The sequence below is a fragment of the Myotis davidii genome, unplaced genomic scaffold (assembly GCF_000327345.1).
Source record: "Myotis davidii unplaced genomic scaffold, ASM32734v1 scaffold20, whole genome shotgun sequence".
In the NCBI taxonomy this organism is placed as follows: Eukaryota; Metazoa; Chordata; class Mammalia; order Chiroptera; family Vespertilionidae; genus Myotis; species Myotis davidii.
In genome coordinates this window covers 539195-554190 of record NW_006292574.1, presented here as the reverse complement: position 1 = coordinate 554190, position 14996 = coordinate 539195, and the positions used below count along the sequence as shown (strand labels likewise).

General features: G+C 36.5%; 1 protein-coding gene across 2 annotated transcripts in view; it reads left to right on the top strand.

Annotated features, from left to right (window-relative positions):
• Positions 1 to 14996, top strand: part of PCDH15 (protocadherin-related 15) — a 516985-nt gene that overhangs the window by 481716 nt on the left and 20273 nt on the right. For both annotated transcript variants that reach the window (XM_015565490.1, XM_015565491.1), the window contains exons 28-29: positions 6001 to 6177; positions 11401 to 11619. In XM_015565490.1, the coding sequence (XP_015420976.1) occupies positions 6001 to 6177; positions 11401 to 11619 (396 nt within the window). The remainder of the gene's footprint in view (positions 1 to 6000; positions 6178 to 11400; positions 11620 to 14996) is intronic.

Below are 14996 nucleotides of genomic sequence, written 5' to 3'. Positions count from 1 at the left end.
AGTATAAATGCTTTGCAGCTAAAAAGCTACAAAGTCCACTTGGGAAATGGAGGCATTAGTGCCTTTTTTATCTATGCCTTCTTTTCGTGGATCTTATAAGAATTAAGTACAATTTTGTGGTATAGAGAGCACAGTCCCAAGCAGGTAACTATCCGTGAAGGAAACAGCACCGTGCTTCCCATTTGCTAACCAGCAGTTCACAGGATGACGTTTTGTTACCAAAACGGATGGTGAGGAATTGATGATGACTTACTTGTTATTGTTTCCGTTGGGGAAAAAAATAGAACTTATTGTATAGTGTGTTTGAACAATTTTTAATTAAGCAGTTCTGACCAGAATTCACACAGGTTGACGAAGAGAAAAGCAGCTTATGCAATTGGAAATTTTGCAACTTCACGGTTGTTTCACTGTAGGAATAGGAAATCAAGGAAAGGGAATATTGAATAATCTTTTGTTTTATATGTACAATTTGCTCAAAATCTTTGCATATTACCTGCTGTGACTGGTAATATGCAGACTCATTTAATAAGACTACGTAGTGTTTCTGAAGCCCAGTTATTAAGTTCATCTGCTTGTTCACTCTGGCCAAAAATTGCATGAGCAGGGGTTTGCGGTAAAGAAAGGAATTGGTTTATTAGAATTGGCCAAACTCAATCTGGGCTAGCTCATGCATTGAAAGACACAACTTCCCAATGACACATATGTTATAGGTAATATAGGGAAAAATCAGGAGACATCGTGGATTAGGGGTTCAGGGTACTGTTAGGAGCTGATTGGTCAGAGGTCAGATAAGGGTAATTAATACATAATTTATGCAGGTGTTAAGAGTGACTCTAAGATCAGCTTCTTAGATTATGCTTCTAAGGTATACACATTTCTGCCGGGGAAGGGGTTAATACATAATTTATTCAGGTGTTAAGAGCGACTCTAAGATCAGCTTCTGTGTCCAAAACCAATTTCAAGGAGAGCTTGCTAAAGGGGCCATTCCACGTTAGTGCAAAGGAGCTGAAACATAACTTAGATCAAGATGTTTTCTTTAGCACCGCAGATGGGATTCAGTGGTTGAGGGTCAACAGATGAACCAGGAGATCACACTTCTATTCCCAGTCCAGGCCTACTGGTATGTCCAGGTTGTGGGCTTGGTTCCCAGTAGGGGGCATGCAGGAGGCAGCCGATCACTGATTCATTGATGTTTCTATCTCTCTCTCCCTCCCTCTGTCATAAATCAATAAAAAACATTTGTAAAGAGATGTCATCTTTAGCCCGCCAAGGCTAGTACCTGTGACCATTAGTCAGAATGGAGCTATCTGCTGCCTCGGGGTCAGAGAGGGCGAGTAACTAAGGTCAGATCAGTGAAGTGTGCTGAGAGAGAAAGAAAAAAAAATTATAGTTTCAAAACTACAGTTCAAATAAACTCAGAATTATGAGGGTCCTCGTTTTCCCTGGGAGCATGAGAAACAATTTCCTTTAGCTATCTGCTTGTACCATGGGGCAAATAAAAACAAACCTGGATTTTTTAGAAGAAAAGAAGCTTTATTTAAAAGATTAATCTGGGAGCCTGGGGGAGGGAGACTATTGTAATAGGGAGAGCTCCTGCCAGCACTTAAAGGTTAGGCAGAAAAGGGCTTTTCTTTTATAGGGAGGAGTAAACAAGGCTAGAATAAACCTGTGTGGGCAAGCCAGAGGATCACACAGATCAGAGAATGTTTTACCTTGACCTCACTGCTATGGGAGGAGCCTTTGGGGGTGGGGGCTGGGGGCGTAGAATGTGGAATGCTGCCTCAGTCTAAGGGTGGGTCATAGTTTAGAGGTTTGGAGGAAGCAGAGAGACTTAACCAAGGTTAGGTTAACAAGAATTTGTTCTGATTGATCTGTGAGGACAAAAAATTCAACTAATCACTTCTGAAGTAAAGAATGGGAATTTGCAGGCTCTGTGCCTGGCTTTGTCCTGGGTAAACAAAGGGGCCTCCAGGAGTCTTTATGAGCCGTACATAAGCCAGGGAGGGAAAGGCTCTTCTTCACAGGAACACTTCCCTGGAACAGAAGGCCGGTGGGGGGAGACACTTCTTAACCCTTGCTATTTTTTAAGGAGCGCAGGAATTAGTAAAATTCAATATTGTCGAGTATAAAAGGGAGTATTGTGTGAACATGTATTTCATATTTCCAAGAATGTAATTAGAGTATTACTCTATTAGAGGTCTTCAAATATTATGCTTTTTATGGCAGGTATTAAACTAGCGGTTCTCAACCTGTGGGTCGCAACCCCTTTGGGGGCCGAATGACCCTTTCACAGGGGTCGCCTAAGACCATCGGAAAACACATATATAATTACATATTGTTTTTGTGATTAATTACTATGCTTTAATTATGTTCAATTTGTAACAATGAAAATACATCCTGCATATCAGATATTTACATTATGATTCATAACAGTAGCAAAATTACAGTTAGGAAGTAGCAACAAAAATAACTTTACGGTTGGGGGTCACCACAGCATGAGGAACTGTATTAAAGGGTCACGGCATTAGGAAGGTTGAGAACCACTGTATTAAACCATAGAGCAATAATGATAGTATAAAATATAGACCCCCATGCCCATTCTTATTTAAAACAGAGCCCTCCATTATTATTGTGTTTTTTTTTAATTATGTTAGGGCCCTAGACAGTTTTGCTTAGTGAATAGAGCATCGGCCTGCTGACTGAAGGGTTCCAGGTTCAATTCTGGTCAAGGGCACATGCCTGGGTTGTGGGCTCGATCCCCAGTAGGGCGCGTGCAGGAGGCAGCCAATCAATGATTCTTTCTCATCATTGATGTTTCTATTTCTCTCTCTCCTTCTCCTTTCCTCTCTGAAATCAATAAAAATATATTTTTAAAAATTGTTAGGTACATCTCCAAAAACAGTTATTCTATAAATACAATGTGAGGGGAGAGAAGGTGACTTAAAGATTGTAGAAGAGAATCACTCAGAGCACTATTAGCAGAAGTTTGTATTTGAAAATGCCAGGCGTGGGAAGTCTCCCAAGGCCTTTGGGAAAAGAGGGCAGAATGTTTTATGGGACTTTAGCAGAAGATTGGCTCAAGTTGAACTAGTTTTGAGAACTTAAGGATTCGCAGCCACTGGGTAGTCTGGGAAATCAATGTGGTGTAGGGGAGCAGGTAGAGGTCAAGGTCATGTGCAAGTAGGGTCTAGAACAGCCGTGAGCAAACTACGGCCCGCGGCCAGATCCGGCCCGTTTGAAATGAATAAAACTAAAAATAAAAAAGACCGTACCCTTTTATGTAATGATGTTTACTTTGAGTTTATATTAGTTCACACAAACACTCCATCCATGCTTTTGTTCCGGCCCTCCGGTCCAGTTTAAGAACCCATTGTGGCGCTCGAGTCAAAAAGTTTGCTCACCCCTGGGCTAGAATATGTGTGGGCCACAGTGGAAAATGTTTGACTTTTTAGGAACTTTGGCAGAATATTGTATTTAATAAACATGTGTCTGTTGTTACTATTGCTACTTTTGCATTGGAATGGAATGCATTTTTCTCCACATTATAGACCTAAAATTTTATCAGTGTTTACGGAAGCCAGTGGTGATGCATAACCGCTACTCTTTTGAGATGTTAGCCAGCTTTAACACCATATTATCTAAAACTTGATACCACTGCCATCATAAAAACTTCCCCTCAAGTGCAAAACACTGGGCTTCACAAAGAAACAATTCAGGTAGTTCAAGGTAACTGAGATGAAGCAGAGAGGGAATTTGTCCTCCATATTCAATACAACAGATGATAGGAAGAAGCAGCCTGAATTCTGTTAAGACCTTACCCTCTTTTAAGGTCTGATACACATTTCAAGAAAGATAATAAAGCATCATATATTAATCTCTATGCTTTCGTTTCTCCTTTATACAAAGAATGATCTTTAAAAGTTGAATGAATTAGAAACAGGAGAAACACATAAATGCAAAAATTAGGCTAAATTAATAATTATTATTATATTGTATGGAACAATTACTGTGTGCTAAAAACTCTGCATAGATTTCAGAGTAAAAGGTTTCACTTATTGAATGCACACAATGATGCCATGCAGTTGATGATTTCTTCATTTTTTACTTAAGGAAACAGAGTTTAAGAGCTGAAAATTACTTGCCTAAGGTTATGCTGTTGATAAGGAGCTGAAAATTTAAGTCAGACCTCTGCACTCTTTATCACTATGTTATTACTATCTGTGCCTCCTACAAAATGTCAGGAGTACAGTGTGGTTTGACTTCAAGCCCTCTCTTATTTTTAAGTGAGTGTAAGTCTTCAAGAAAAGAACCCTGAAGCCCTAACCGGTTTGGCTCAGTGGATAGAGCATCGGCCTGTGGACTAAGGGGTCCCAGGTTCAATTCCGATCAAGGGCATGTACCTTGGTTGCGGGCACATCCCCAGTGGGAGGTGTGCAGGAGGCAGCTGATCGATGTTTCTAACTCTATCCCTCTCACTTCCTCTCTGTAAAAACAAACAAACAAACAAAAAAAGAACCCTGAAACAGGCCGGATGATGTTAGACTAGTCCAGATCTTGCAGTCATTCCTTTCTGGTTCAACTCCTAAGTAGTATTTGATGAATGGATTTACTCCTCCTACTTATTCCCACGTATTCTTTTGCTTATTCTTCAGTAAGAGTCTCATCACAAAGATACCGTGAGGCAGAGACCCCAGGTATGAGGTGGTGAGACCAAGGGAAAAGAATGATTGGTACTTCACCAAGAGAGACTTCAACCATGCTGTTTTATACAATTTTAAAACCAACAAACAAAGCATTTTGCTATTATTGGCAATAACCCACAATGTGCACATCATAGGCTTGTGTACAATGGTGCAGCCATTTCTTCCGAAGTTTAATATCTTGTTGTTCTTTTAATAGGGCAAATCAAGCACACACCAGATTCTAGGCAACATTATTATCTTTTTTTGTAATGGAGCAGAAAGCAGGTCAATTTTGGCATCTGAAATAAAGGTTATTTTTTGATATATCAGAGGAATTCAAAATTTTCCCCTCCCTACCCCAAAATGCCTTAGACTAGAGCATGAACTCCAAAAGGAGTGTTGAATCTATAGCTAGTGTTTAAAAATATTTGTAATGTATGGTTGTTAAATTAATTCACATTTATGTGTATTAATATTTAAAATCTGCATGCTAGTATTAACCTATAAGGATTAGTAATATAAAGTTTTTAATAAGGGAAAGATCATTAAGGAAATTGCCACTTGTGGTAACGTAAAAACAAATGCTTATATGGCAATATTTTTTACTTTCAATTAACATCAAGTTATGTAATTTTAAAATGTATTTCCTAAAAAAATTGCCTATAGGTTTACATTTTTTGTCATTTCTATTCAATAGTACTGATTTCATACCCAATGATATATCTTTTAGTTGTTTGTATTCACCTAAACAGCTTCTGATATTGCCATGCAATATTTTTATCTTAACCTGGTGAACTTGCCTTAGCAACATAACTCTACATTCTCCCATCCCTATAATCCCCTAAGGGTCTTCATACCCTTAGGGAAAAAAGGTATCCTAGTCCTGCCCCTTAGCATATAGCTATGTGCTGTACATCACAAAGCCTTATGGGAAGTGTAGTTTACCACATGAGCCATATGACCTCGGGAGTTCTAAGACCCCATGGCTCTTCTAAAGCACAGCTTTATTTGTACAACACAGTTGGCATTTCCCATGAGCTAAGTAAAAGCTCAAATGCTATCATAAATTCAAAAAGCCAAGACTTAAATAGGACATGGTTGGTGACCTCTCTCTATCTTACTCAGCTTCCAGCATCATTGTGAATTAAATGCTGAAAAAATATAGAGAATTTTTTTCAAGGGTTCATATTCAGTAAACATTAGCAAAAACTAGGCTGTCATCATTTTTCATTTACTAAATGTCATTTCAAGTTGAGAGTTATGTTTCCCCCCAGAAAGCTTGTCAGAATGTCATGTGCGTAATTGGTTTGATTTATAGGATTTTGGATCGCTATGTTCAGGAGCAAATTCCCGGTGCCAAAGTGGTGGTGGAGTCCATCAGTGCTCGCCGGCACGGAGATGCCTTTTCTCTGGAAGATTACAGCAAGTGCGACTTAACCGTGTATGCAATCGACCCGCAGACCAATAGAGCCATCGACAGAAAAGAGCTTTTTAAGTAAGTAATTTTATTGTCAGTAATAGTTGTCTGGTTACAATATCACCCATAGATAATCCTGATTTAAAGCTATGAGTGTAAGTACTTGAAGTTTAAAACCCACCAAACTGTTGTTGAAAGTGAAGTCTAAGCAAAACTATTCCAAGACACACTACCTAGGGTCCTCACACCTGGAAGTTTTGAGGTCCAAGCATGGCATAGAGTGACCTCAGAGGGTCTTTTTTCCTTATGGCATCAGAGGATCCATTATACTTATGAACAAGTAGCCATTTACTGAGATCAGCTCACCTCAGCTCCCACTCTTGCTCCAAGGCCCCGGATGTTTAGGGGGCAAGTACAGATTCTTTCTTAAAGAGGCAATTTGCCTTCAACATTATCAGTAGGTTTACATTTTAAGAACAATCTTGCTTTCTTCAAGGTCTTACTGAACCAGCAAAAATTAGTGTCTGACTTTTCCCTTGACTTGAGGCGGGGAGAGGGGAGTTAATTACTTCCATCTAAGGCCATACCCTATGTTATATTTTACCCTGATGTGAATTTGAATATTTGAATCATAAATCCTAAAAACAAAGAAAATATGGAATCTGAAACAAAATGCTACTTCATATTCTCCCTTGGAAGTTATTACAGAACAGCTTAATGTTAGCTTCTTCTTTAATCTAGTGACACCTAGTGTCCAACAGATTCTTAAAATGTAGTTCTTACCTAAATTAAAACACATTTTTAGTTGAAAATTTAGGTCTGTGTGTTCATAAATACATACACATTTCAATAGTCATAATTTCAGAAATTATTTTTCTTTATATACACTAACCATATCCAGAAATAATCTGCTTATACAAATTTGCATATATATTCATATGTGGGTAAATTTATTTAGTAAATGTCTACCCATTTGTTTATTAAAACACATAAATTTAAAAATTAAGATGGTATTAAATACTATTTCATTGTTTCTAAAATAGGAGCAATGAAACTTTGTTGATGAAGAGATTTAAAATAAACTACATTCAGAACAGATTATATTAGTTTTAAAATAAAACTTACTAATTATTTTTAAAAGTACACATACAGTTTTAGCTTTCTTATATGTCCAGCCTGTTTAACACTAATCTCTCCAGAGGGTAAATGAGAGATGAAGATGAGAAAGCTTGTCTATTCTACAAACCATGTTTAAAATATAGTATTTAACCATAATTTTACTTTAAAATAGAATCTGACTATCAAACTCTGATAAAGCTTCTTTCAGCTTCCTAAGCCCAGAAAACATAACTTAAATTTAGAATACTGAAAATTCAATCAGATGAACTAATTATTAGAATCTAGTTAAAATAATTCTGTATTGTACAGATAAAAAGTGGTCTTCCTGACTTGCTTTATTAAGCAAATCAACCTTACCCAAATGGATTGTGTGTGGGCAGAAGTGTTAACCATTGTCCATTCTATGAACCTGTTTTGGAGACCCAGATTGTGTACCTACTAGGGAAACAGGCAGCTGCCCTCTACTGTTTTGGTGTGAGTTTCTGTGAAGCACAAGAGTACCTTCTCCTGCTCATCTTCCCTTTTATTTCTTTATCAACATGTACATTACAACACCAGCAGCATCATGGTAAAATGCAGGGTAGACTGCTGGTGAACACATGGTACTTTGAAAGCTGTGTCCCACACAAGTAAATGGAGAAGGAATACATGTTGGTACCATGATCCATCTGTTGACTGAATCAGAAGACATGCAATTTGGTTTAGGAATTTATCTCATCGTAGGAACAGAGCAGTGATCAGTTAATATTGGCAAGATCCTGGGATGAGATGTGTTTGCCTCACCCTGTTAAGCAGCAACTAAGTAACCTGGATGAGAATAAAGAGAATGTCACATTTCTTCATGTTGTTGAATTTGACATCTATTTCCTGTCTAGGATGAGTAAGCAGAGGGGAAAATGGGGTCCGTAATAAAAGCTGAAAAACAAAGCAAATAATATACTGATGACTCGGAGACTATATATCTCTGGAAATATTCTCCTACTGGAACCATTGGAAATAATTTAACATTTTTTAGTGGAAAGCAAGATGGTAGGAGATTGTGAAATGGTGTATGTATTTTACATGCCCTGAACCCTTCCCCTCTTTCTGCTAAAAGAACTGCAGGAGAGGACGGAGAGAATCATCCCTCTCCAACAACAGGCCTAGTGGAGTATGCCATTCCTCAGCTCACACTGGGTTTGGGTTAGCACACATTCCGGGGAGAACCAATTCAATTATTTATTCAGAGATTAATGTAGTTTAAGGAGATAGTGGAATTCTTAGTCCTGAAATCAGAAAAAGTATAAAACAAAAGCCTGAAGTTTCTTGGGACCAATTTTTTCACTTCAGGGAGAAAATCTAAAATCCACTGAGAGTCTGGATTCAACGTTGCTGGAAAAGAGAAATCATCTGGAAAATAATTTGGCAGCATGAAGTATATACATGCAAAGTTCATAGCGTATTAACAAAAAGATAAAAATCACAAAGAGATCAAAATCTGTTTAGAGGTCAATTAAGATACAATATGATAATTCCAGGTTCCCTTGATATAAAAATTACAGTAGTTATTACAGAATTAAAAACTGAAAATACAACTAAGAGATTTTATTCTATTATAGGCAAAATCAATGAAAAGGCTCTCAAGTGTCCTTCAAAAGTATCTAAATGTGCTTTAAAACCATTGGAACAGAAATAAAAATTACTGATTATAAAGGAATAAAATTAAATAAGTCTCACACATTCCACCTGCATGTAAAATATCAAAGACAAATCAAATTTATAAAATTTTCAGGAAAAATATTGATTCAAGAATAGTTTACCTAGGCAGGTTGTTTTGCATGTATAAATCAAAAAGAAAAATATTGTAAATCAGATACGGGTTCAACAACAATCAACTCTTATGGTAAAAAAATTAAAAATTTACCTCAATTGGTAAATAAACCAAAATAAACATATTAAAAAAATGAGCTGTTTTAGTGTAAAAAGACTGAGATCTTCCTTTAGGTGATTTGATATAAATGCAGGAATCCAAAAGAATTGTGATTTCTCAATGGATTCTGCACAATAGGGGTACAATTTTCTTTGCAGTTAATGGTCTTACTCTCCTTCTGACCTTTCCGTTTCTAATAAATAAAGTATTTCCTTTGAAATTACTCTAGATCTATACTTCATTTGGAATTTATTACTTTCTCTGATAAATGGTTGAAACAAAAAGTTTTAGCATTACATCCTATTCTAGTGCTTGGAGCAATAGTTAAACCTTTATTACATTATTTTAGCATGTATAAAAATAACCTAGGTAAATTGCTATAGAGTATATTGTTTACCTACAAAAGCATATTTATTAAAAAAATCCTAGTTGCTTTATATTATAGTAAGGAAATAAGTAAAAATAGGTGTAGCTTAAAACTAAAATTGAATTATCTAATCCATTAGATTTATTAAATAGGGAAGACTAATAAGCTACCCTGTGGAATTCATATGTGATGGCAGCCATCCCTCTATTTTTTTTGTTTATGGAATCATTATGAGCAATATATTAACTAGATTTAAAACCATAATAATCACATTGTATTCAGAAAGTCAGAATACAGTGTGTCAAAAAGTATAAAATGTACAATTTTGACGTCTTTGATTGCCACTTAATGGTGAAATGTGAACTCATTTTCATTTATTTTTTCATATTTCTTTGTATTTTTTCACATTTTAAACCAAAGTATGCTATTTTGATATTAAGAAATATATTTCTAAATTAATATTTTTGCTTTGTGTATTCTATATAAAATCACAATTATATAAAAATATTTATTAATACTTTTTTAAAAAGGTTAGGTTTGAGTATACCAAAATGTTGGCTGTGGTTGTCTTTGCATTGTGAGCCTATGAACAATGTTGCTTTTTGAAATATTTTGTGTTTACCAATGTTCTATAGAAGATATTTGACCTTTATTAATAAAAATAAAAAGTAAAATGCCTAAGACATGTTGTAGTTTTATGGCATTAAGGATACAAATGTTGCATTAATATTTTAGGATTTATAAGAGACTTTTAATGTTCCCCAGGAATTTGGGGGGAGCAAAAGACACAGAAAACAGCCTATTTATTACAATACAAGAGGCCGATGCAGGAAATTCATGCAAGCCTAGGCCTTCCTTCCCCTGGCTGCCGGCACTGGCTTCCCTCTGGCACCCAGGACCCGGGCTTCCCTTGCAGCCCCAGCTTTGTACAGAAGGTCATCTGGTCTAATTAGCATACTATGCTTTTATTATTGTAGATAAAATATGTAACAAAATTGTTCAAGCTAATAAAATTAAGTAGCAATTATTCCTTGAGTCCACTCCCAATACAATGCCCATAGTTGGAATTGCATTACTTAAAGGACGTGTTTGCCAGAACTAGTGGATTAAGTTGACCACCAATTCTCGTCATTCTGATTACACTGATTACTTCCTGTATTACTTATTGTCTTTTCTTCCTAAACAGAAAATACCTTTTAATTTGTTCGCCTTTTGCCTATAAACCATTGTATTAGTTTGATATTTGAGTGTTGATATTTAAGATGGTGTGTGGAATACAAGTATATTTTAGTCTAAAGGCTTGAATTGGTGGTCTGATTTGTTTCAATAACTGTATAGCTTTGTGGTCTGCGGTAAATCAATAATGTGATGTTCGATATTACAGGATTATTCTAAGGACCCAAGGAAATAAAATGCTGGAATGTAATTTTAAGCTCTGCTATAAAATTTAGAATATTATGTTTTACTTGAGACCTGATGCATGAAATTCATGCAAGAGCAGGCTTTCCTTCCTCCAGCTGCTGGCACTGGCTTCCCTCTGGTACCCAGGACCCGGGCTTCCCTCACAGCCCCGTCTTCATCCAAAAGGATGTCTGGTCTAATTAGCGTATTATGCTTTTGTTATTATAGATTCCACCAGAATAACATAATAATGTTAATAATCTCAACATAGTGATATTAAGTTCAGTGATGTTGATAACAACTTTTCCCAAGCATATTAAGGGTCATTATTATTAATAATGTTGATGTGTACATAGATAAGTTATTACTCTTTTTTAATTCTCTTGCTTTTTATGTGTGTTTTTTAATTCATAAGACTCTGAGTTTGTGTTTCTTTTAAAAACATTAGATTTGCAAAAGATTTTATTTTAATATTATTTATTTTACTCTTTATTTAACAATAAAGATTCCTGGATGGCAAACTGCTCGATATCAATAAAGACTTTCAACCACATTATGGGGAAGGAGGACGCATTCTGGAGATCCGGACTCCAGAGGCCGTGACCAGCATCAAGAAGCGAGGAGAAAGTCTGGGCTACACAGAAGGGGCCCTGCTGGCTCTGGCCTTCATCATTATCCTCTGCTGTATTCCCGCCGTCCTGGTGGTTTTGGTCAGCTACAGACAGTAAGTGTTCATGGACGCTCAGTGTTCGGTGAGAATACTGGGAAATGGGTTAAGAAGAGAGATAGCCCTGTGGGTGCCACAAAATAAAACTAAATAAAAAAGAATAATACATCATATAAATTGCTGTTATAACAAACACTAAGAAATAATGGTAGGACTGCTAGTCATCATTTAAAATACCTACAGGGCAAGTTCTTACATTTCATTTTACCGTTGTCTTTGTTCTTGAACACTGAGAATTTTCTTTTGAGCTAAATAAGAAAAGATCATTCCAATCTTAAAGATAAAAAGTATGTTCTACATGAAGCTGCTATAGGACTATTTTCAATCACAAAAGTAAAGTGAAGAGCAAATATAACACTTAGGCTGATATATTGGAGTTCCATGCATCCTTAACAAATCAATTATTATGCCATATTTAAAGCCAATGAAAACACGTAATACTGGATAAATTGTCTTAAATTATTAAGCTATCAACCAAATGTTAATATTCATGTTAAATATAGTGTACATTGTAGCTACCGTGTTTTATTCAACTATTTCCAAAAGAACTTGTTATATCTTACTAGCAATGTTATCATTGAGAAAAAAATTTTTAAAAAAAATATATTTTACTGATTTTTTACAGAGAAAAAGGGGAAGGGATAGAGAGTTAGAAACATCGATGAGGGAGAAACATCGATCATCTGCCTTCTGCATACCCCTATAGGGAATGTGCCTGCAACCAAGGTACATGCCCTTGACCAGAATTGAACCTGGGACCCTTGAGTCTGCAGGCCGATGCTCTATCCACTGAGCCAAACCAGTTAGGGCGGGAAAATTTTATTTGACACACAGTGCAATGGTTAAAAACTGGATATTAAACTCAGTGTCTGAAATTTTTAAAAAAATTAATATGCCTAATATTTGAACACTTGTAGGTGCATTGTTTAATTATTTTTAGTTCAGTAATCAACTCAAAACTATGAATTTTAGTTACTGCTTTTTTATAGATTAGCATAACAAAACAAAATGTGTTTGCACTGCTCATGTTTCAAAGTAAAATTCTATTTTTAAAAGTCTAACTTTTCGCCCTTCATATTCTGCTTATAGATAAGATTGGAATGAATGGGTTTTTTAATATCAAAATGTGTCTTTTAAATTCTCAATGCATGGAAAATGAAGAAGCAAATATTTAAAAAGTGCCATGAATTCATTGCCCAAGAGTAGCAACTTTCAGATGCTAAGTGAGGCCAAGAGTATAATCAAAGCTTGCTGACTAATTCTATTCCTTTATTTTTTAATTAAATTTATTGGGGTGACATCAGTTAATAAGATGATATAAGTTTCACATGTATATTTCTATGATAGATGATCTGTATAATGTATTAAGTGCCCAGTACTCACAATCATCTTCTAACACTTATATTTAAACTCCTTTACCCTTTATTACTCCCAATCCCCTCCCTCTGCTGCTGTATCTATGAGTTTCCATCTTATATCCCACACGAGTGAAATCATATGGTTCTTAGCTTTTTATGACTTATTTCACTTAGCATAACGTTCTCAATCTCTATCCATGTTGTCACAAATGGCAGCATTTCAACTTTTTCATGGATGAGTAATATTCCATTGCAAATATGTACCACATCTTCTTGATTCAATCATTTATCAAAGGTTTCCATGTCTAGGCCACTGTGAACAACACTGCAGTGAATATAGGGGTGCATATATCTTCGTGAATAAATGTTTTCAAATTTTTCAGATACAAACCAGAAGAGGGTTTGCTGGGTCATATGGAACCTCTCTAGTGGTTGTACCAGTTTACATTCCCACCAGGGTTCCTTTTCGCCACACCCTCTCCAACACTTATTATTATTGTCTTATTGAATAGCCATTCTAAGAGGTGTGACATGGTATCTCGTTGTAGTTTTCATTTGCATTTCCTTAATAGCGAAGTTGACCATCTTTTTTATGTATCTGTTGGCTACTGGTATATATTTTTGGGAGAAGTGCCTGTTCAAGTCCTCTGCCCATTTCTTAATGAGATTTAATGTTTGTTTGCTGTTGAGTCGTATGAGTTCTTTTATATATTCTGGATATCAGCTCCTTTTTGGGGTTGTTGCTTGCAAATATCATCTCCCATTCAGTTAACCTTTTTGTTTTCTTGGAAGTTTCTTTTGCTTTGCAGAAGCTTTTTAGTTTGATATAATCCCATTCATTTACTTTTGCTTTTACTTCCCTTGCCTTTGGGGTCAAATTCATAAAGTCTTTCTAAGATCAAGATTTATAAGTTTGGCACCCCATGTTTCCTTCTAATAACTTATTCAGATCTTATATAAAGTTCTTTGATACATTTTGGATTAACTTTTGTACATCGGGACAAACTGTAGAACAGTTTCCTTTTTTTGCATGTGGCTTTCCGATTTTCCCAGTACTGAAGAGGCTTTCTTCTCTCCATTGTATTTTTGGCTTCTTTGTCAAAAATTATTTGCCCATATACATAGGTGCTTTATGTCTGGCTTATTATGGATAAAATACTTGTTTTGTTCATTGATTTTGTGTCTGAGTTCATTAAACTGCCCATCTGTGTGGGTTTGGTATTTTTTGTTGCTTTTTGTATCTGGTTTAGTTTTTTTCAGAACTCAATATTAAGTTATCTGTCATTTGAAGCACATATTTCCATGTCTTTATTTTCTGGAGATTTTTCATTTTCTTAATGAGTTGCCTCATTACTTTGGTTATGCATGGTATTTGATGGGTTCCTTCTCTATCTAGACACCTATGTATGAGTGGCATTTCTCTAGTAGACTGATAAGAAGTCTTTCTATTGTTTTTCAGTAGATGATCTTGAACCACATGTTTTATGCACTTCTCTGCCTGTTCAGATCTCTGTCAAATGGTGGAAAATGACATGTGTTCCCTGGGAAGATGGGCGCTCTCCTGAGATACAGTCACCCGGGTCTTAGGGAACCAGCCTCACAGGGGAATGCAATGGGCTATGAGGGTCCAAATCTGTAAAATCCCAGTGCTGTCCCTTGCAGCCATTATGTGTGGGTATGGACGGGGTGAGATGGGGGAACCCAGCACCTCCTTTGTTGCTTTTCCTTCCTAGCGGTGGCAATGAACAGACATCTGTGTCATCCCCTCTGTGCCTCCACCAGATCCTGGAATTAGCTGCAGGCTGTGCCCTCCGTTCAGGGAAAAGGCGTTGCTGTAGTTCCAGTTCTGTTTGGCAGATAATGTGCTCTGCAACCTGACAGAGGATGAAGGGAGCATAGCTCTGGGAGGTTCATGGGAGGTGGCCAGGCTCCATAGCTTTTTCTGTCTGGAATGCCACTTTCAGACAACTGTGGTCACACTTTTGTGCTTCCTCTCTGCCTGGGTCACTGGGCTTA